Below are 6,003 nucleotides of genomic sequence, written 5' to 3' on the forward strand. Positions count from 1 at the left end.
TCACATGTGTAGTTACAGTACAGCCAGATTAACCAGAAGCCAGGGTCCAAAAAAGTTTTACATTTCTGTTACTCCCATTATCAAGTGCTTTGTATAAGATGTAGTTACAACATGGCATGATATAGGGCAGTGCACAGCACACCTTAGAAACAAGGGGACTTAATTATAATAGAAACTCAAAAGGAAAAAGTAACAAGGACAATGATGGGTCAAAATAAAGGCAGGCAGGTGAAACAAGAGCTAACAAGAGCCAAACTAAACGCAAAGAAAGACTATGGAAACAAAGCCAAGAAATGCAAGTCAAAAAAGGCATCCCCTTGGATTTTGGATTTCTGCAGCTCCCATCATCAAGTGCATTTAGGACTTTGTATTTGAGAGAGTGTTAAGTTACCTGTGCAAGTTTCAGCAGTGTAGGTGCAGTAGATCCATTTTTAACAGGGGGGATGCCTTTTCCGGCAGGTGCTTGCCGAAAAAGGCATCCCCTTGGATTTTGCACTTGTGCAGCTCCCATCACCAAGTGCCTTTGGGACTTTGTATTTGAGAGAGTTTTAAGTTACCTGTGCAAGTTTCAGCTGCATAGCTGCAGTACAGCCAGTTTTAACAGGGGGATGCCATTTCCGGCAGGTGCTTGCCGAAAAAGGCATCCCCTTGGATTTTGCATTTTTGCAGCTCCCATCATCAAGTGCCTTTGGGACTTTTTATTTTAGAGAGTGTTAAGTTACCTGTGCAAGTTTCAGCTGCATAGCTGCAGTACAGCCAGTTTTAACAGGGGGATGCCTTTTTCGGCAGGTGCTTGCCGAAAAAGGCATCCCCTTGGATTTTGGATTTGTGTAGCTCCCAATATCAAGTGCCTTTGGGACTGTGTATTTGAGAGAGTTTTAAGTTACCTGTGCAAGTTTCAGCTGCATAGCTGCAGTACAGCCAGTTTTAACAGGGGGATGCCTTTTCCGGCAGGTGCTTGCCGAAAAAGGCATCCCCTTGGATTTTGCATTTTTGCAGCTCCCATCATCAAGTGCTTTTGGGACTTTTTATTTTAGAGAGTGTTAAGTTACCTGTGCAAGTTTCAGCTGCATAGCTGCAGTACAGCCAGTTTTAACAGGGGGATGCCTTTTTCGGCAGGTGCTTGCCGAAAAAGGCATCCCCTTGGATTTTGGATTTGTGTAGCTCCCAATATCAAGTGCCTTTAGGGCTTTGTATTTGAGTGAGTTTTAAGTCACCTGTGCAAGTTTCAGCAGTGTAGGTGCAGTAAATCCATTTTTAACAGGGGGGATGCCTTTTCCGGCAGGTGCTTGCCGAAAAAGGCATCCCCTTGGATTTTGCACTTGTGCAGCTCCAATCATCAAGTGCCTTTGGGACTTTTTATTTTAGAGAGTTTTAATTTACCTGTGCAAATTTCAGCTGCATAGCTGCAGTACAGCCAGTTTTAACGGGGGGGATGCCTTTTCCGGCAGGTGCTTGCCGAAAAAGGCATCCCCTTGGATTTTGGATTTGTGTAGCTCCCATCATCAAGTATATAACAACAACAACAACAACAACAATAATAGTAATAATAATAATAGATAATTCATTGATACTCATGGAGAAATTGTCTTTACACCTCCCTATTTATAGAGTAAGTTGTTTGCAAAGGGCAGCCATCTGGTGGGACACCCAGAAAGCTGAGGGCTAAGAGCCTTGCTGAAGAACCTGCAGACATGCTGAGGCTGCGTTTGAACTAGTGACCTTCTGATTACATGGATACAGGCTTAGCCAATCAAGCCACACGCTGCCCCCCCACAGAAAAAAGTATAGCCCCTCACCAACTTCATCATTATATTTGCACTAACCCCATGCACGTCTAACTAATACAATTTAGAGACAGGTCAGTGTCATCTGAGCTACATGGTGCAACACTATTTTAGCCATTAATTAAAACGAGACCCAGACATTTTAAAAAGATTGAGTAACAATTTTTTTTTCGTGAAAAAACAGTGTTGCTGTGCATCTGATACACACTTATAATGTAACAAGCTTTATATTGCCACGTTAATGTCTGCTGGTTTGAACTTTTGAATCGATATCAACAGTGACAGCCCATTAAGTAACAAAGCGTTTTCAGATCAGCGATCTATTTTATTTGTTTTGTGTTATATATCTGTATTTTAACAAAATACAACGTCATGTGATGCGTTACGTGCGTTTTATGAGTTTAAGTAAACAGGAACGATCATTTCTACGCATTACAAAAAAGAGCTTTCGTTTCGCTGTTTTCAGCGGTGCGCGCTCCCGAGACAGGCATGCATTCTACGGCAGGGATGCCTTTTTCGGCATAACACCGGCGGTGCAGCAAAAACTGTCAAACTACCATATAAAACACTTAGACCTTAGTACACGGTCAGCTTACCTACGTATTCGGATTCATGCACGTAGATACACTAACATCGCACGATGCAACGATCATGTTCAGCGGATATATTAAGGTACAAACGGGTGTTTGAAATAATCAGAAATCATAAATAAAACACAGTGACAGAATGTTATACAAAGCACTCCCGACATGTTAATTGTCCTTAAAAATAATAAAGACCTCTGACCCGACACCATTTGCTCCTTAACGTGCTATCGCAGGTTATTTTGCACTACATTTGACCATGATTACGAGTGAGGACACCATAATTACAACATTTTTGATACCAGCATTTCATCTCGCACTACTACTACCATCATCATTTAAAAATATTGACTGTAATTATAAAACAGAATAAACAATAATAAAATATGGACGTGATACACTACTCCACAGCAGAATATTTTGCGCCTGCGGTCACGATATGCACAACGTGCTGATCTGCTCAGAAGACCTCAGTTTGAATAGGACATCTTACCTGGCAGCAGAGCCACGGCTACAAACCGGTGCCTCCTAAAGCCGGCTGATTACAGCAACCTGCGGGACGGCATCGACACTCTAACAATTTCACAATGAATGACTACTTTTCAAACTTAAGCTCAGGAGAGCCGATAATAGACAGCTTGGGCTTTCAGAACAGCGTCCGACCCGCCCCACCATAAGGACTTTTCAGACGGGACCTCTCCATCGCTCCGCCCCAGGGTCCTAGCGCTGCGTTCCAAGATTCTCCACCATGCAGTCTCTGAGTTAATCCGTGTAAATGTGCTATCGTTGTTCCGATTTTCCTTCAATTCAGAAATAACTGCAGTAGAATCGGCTGAAATATACGCGATCATTTGGTCACCCATGATTTGATAAATTTATCATGGGTTAGCGTTTACTTGAGACATTACTCGTAACGGAGTATAGAGAAAGGTAAATCTCAAACTTGGGCAGTTAGCGTTCCAGCTTTTCCTATAATGAAATCATTTCATTATTTTAATATGCTGATTTTTGTGTTTAAACCAAGTGTCGGATTTTGTTGAGTAACTTCTTCCGACTGCGCTAGGACCCAGTCCGAAAACAGGTCGCAGATGCAGACAGCCTGGGGGACCATGGTCTCTGCCTATTTATAACCAGGTATTTGTTAACTTCAGATTTTCCATTCCAGTACCGGTGGTACTGTAAAGAATGGGGATCTGAAATCTCATCTTCGGAAGAAGTTTATTTTTAACCTCCTAGGGCAAGCAGAGACCTCGTATCTTCTCTGGGTGTGAGGAGGAGGCGCTGTGCCGGAATGGGAAAAACAGTTTCACACTTCAGATCTTAAAATAGTCATTACTGACAATCCCAGTGCATTCGTCAGCTCTAGCAGGCAGCGTAATATTGAAACACGACCTGCATGAATCTGTTACTGCTATCAAATTACCGCAAACATCTGACACGCAGGTACAGTTGCCGCTATAGTGATATGCACGTATCCAGTCTATGGTTGTAGAGTACAATACAGCTGCAGGCGCTTTTCAAGAAACGGAGAAAAATACATGCGAAACAGGCACAACCCTTTATCCACGTGCTACGTATAGCTAAGAGTCTAATGGGAACCAATATGTAAAACAGTGTGATATGACATCGTGCTCCGAGGGTAGAGTCAGACACTCAACGCCTTCCAGGTTGCTGCGATGATCGGGTGTGACTGCCCGCACTTTCCTGGGCGCTCCGGGGTTCAGGTTTGACTGCCCGCACTTTCCTGGGCGCCCCGGGTTTTCGGGTCTAATTCTCAACGTCTTATTTCCTCACCATGTAGCCCAATTACAACATCACGCTTAGCACCATTCAGAAACCGCTAATGCTAGACTTATTTTTGCACACCACGGGGTTCAGGTCTGACATCTGGCAGCTCCCTGCCCAGCTAGTGCGACACAAACACAAACTTCACGGTCAGGTTTTAACTCTTATTCGTAAGGCAGGGCTTGAAGCAGACCGAGTACACAAATGTTAAAAATCAATTGTTCTGTAATAAACACAAAATTAACAAAAAAGCACAAATCGGCGTATACATTTCTTATACCGTGAAATGTATATTGGCTGGATTATATATTAGACAGTAAACGAGTACTAACAGAGCAGTTTCTATTCAACGTATTTTAAGAAACATAACATCTCATTTCGTAGTATAACAACGTGCTTGCCCTTACCCCGTTAGTGAAGCCAACTTGAGAACATTGTTCTTCAGAGTTCAATGAGGAAAACTGTTGCATGGACAGCATGACCGGGTACTTCTCATATCCGTAGTACACTTTCACTTCTAGCCGCTTCCTTCTCACGGACTTTCAAATGGAGCGGACACTTTCATACATACTACTGTTTGCTCTCCTCCAGTAGTTTGCGTTAAGAACTCAGGGGTCTCATCAGCCAACATTGATGAAAAGCTCCACCCCCAACATTAACGATTTTAGACCCAACCCACACTTTCCCATTCAGTGAGACAGGGAACTCAAAAGTAGCCTGCAAGGAATTTATAACTGCCACCCATGGTAATTCAGTTCCTATAATCCACAGTTTCTGGAAGGTTCAAGCCAGTCCACTGGATTAACCCAAATATTCAAAAACACAGTGGAAGTAACAAGCAAAGGCGTTAAGATCAAAGTGCATTTTTCTGTGTTGTATTTGCATGGTATCATTTTTGATAATAAGTTTGCAGGCAAAATATGTTAATAAACTAGTTAGATAAGATTACTTTACAACTTACTCAAGAATCTTAATTTTGGCTTCCTCCTTTTGGAGACATGCTAATCTTGAAGTAATAATTATTTCTTTATGACATTGCCAAGGGGTTTTAAGCCTGACCCAGGGGAACTTAAAGACTGAACACAACACATGAGGAATTTGATATGACAAATTAGAGTGCTTCTGGTAAATGATGCAGAAACAAAAAAGACACATTCTTAGCCATTTCCTCCATTATTGTCAGCTAAAAAAGTGCACTGGATCAAGACAAAAGAAACAGCCTTTTCAAGAGACCACAGTGGTGGAAGACAAATCATATGGCGGAAAAAGAAGTCATATCAAAATTTTCACAGTGAAAATTTGCATTGCATTTGTTTAATGGTGATCTAAATCAAAACTTTAAATCTATTGAGGAAACTGACAACACAAAGGAAACGTGTGGCCTTTGTAATCTTCAATTAAAGATTGCATTAGATAAAATACAGATGCCATTTTAATTATGATACAGTAAGCATGCGATATCAGCTGCATGGCATATATGGTATGGCCTCATGACAGATCAGGGACAGCCGAGTTAAGGAAATATGTGCTATATAAAAAATGGGCTTTGTGAAAAATTGGGGTTGGGTAAAACACACACACACGGGTTCAACACCTATTACGCTTAACAGTGGGGAGAGATACACTGCAAATAAAGAATGCCAACACTTGTAGGGTTACACACATGGTGAACTGATGCAGTAACTGGCTGTTTCAGATCTTGTGCCTCGTATGTTGCTACGCACATTGGTTCATGTTGTTTTCTGTTCACCCGATGCTTCTCACAGGCAAAATCCTGCATAAATGCCAACATCACACTAAGTGTTGCCTAGTATATCAACTGCATTAGAGCAAATCTGCATTTACAA

General features: G+C 41.9%; 1 protein-coding gene across 4 annotated transcripts in view; it reads right to left on the bottom strand.

Moving 5' to 3' along the window:
• corin (corin, serine peptidase) overlaps positions 1-4,785 on the bottom strand; it is a 31,727-nt gene extending 26,942 nt beyond the window's left edge. Inside the window, exons 1-2 of one of the 4 annotated variants that reach the window (XM_048970499.1) lie at positions 4,564-4,697; positions 2,865-2,923 (exon numbers count right to left, since the gene is read on the bottom strand). Coding sequence is in view for 1 of the 4 variants with exons in the window: in XM_048970496.1 (XP_048826453.1) it covers positions 4,564-4,635 (72 nt within the window). In the remaining 3 variants the exon portion in view is untranslated. Of the gene's footprint in view, positions 1-2,314 lie in introns of all 4 variants that reach the window. The other 3 variants (XM_048970500.1, XM_048970496.1, XM_048970498.1) reach the window with 3 other exon arrangements.
• Positions 4,786-6,003: the final 1,218 nt, after the last annotated feature.

This window comes from Brienomyrus brachyistius, chromosome 12 (genome assembly GCF_023856365.1).
Source record: "Brienomyrus brachyistius isolate T26 chromosome 12, BBRACH_0.4, whole genome shotgun sequence".
NCBI classification, from domain to species: domain Eukaryota; kingdom Metazoa; phylum Chordata; class Actinopteri; order Osteoglossiformes; family Mormyridae; genus Brienomyrus; species Brienomyrus brachyistius.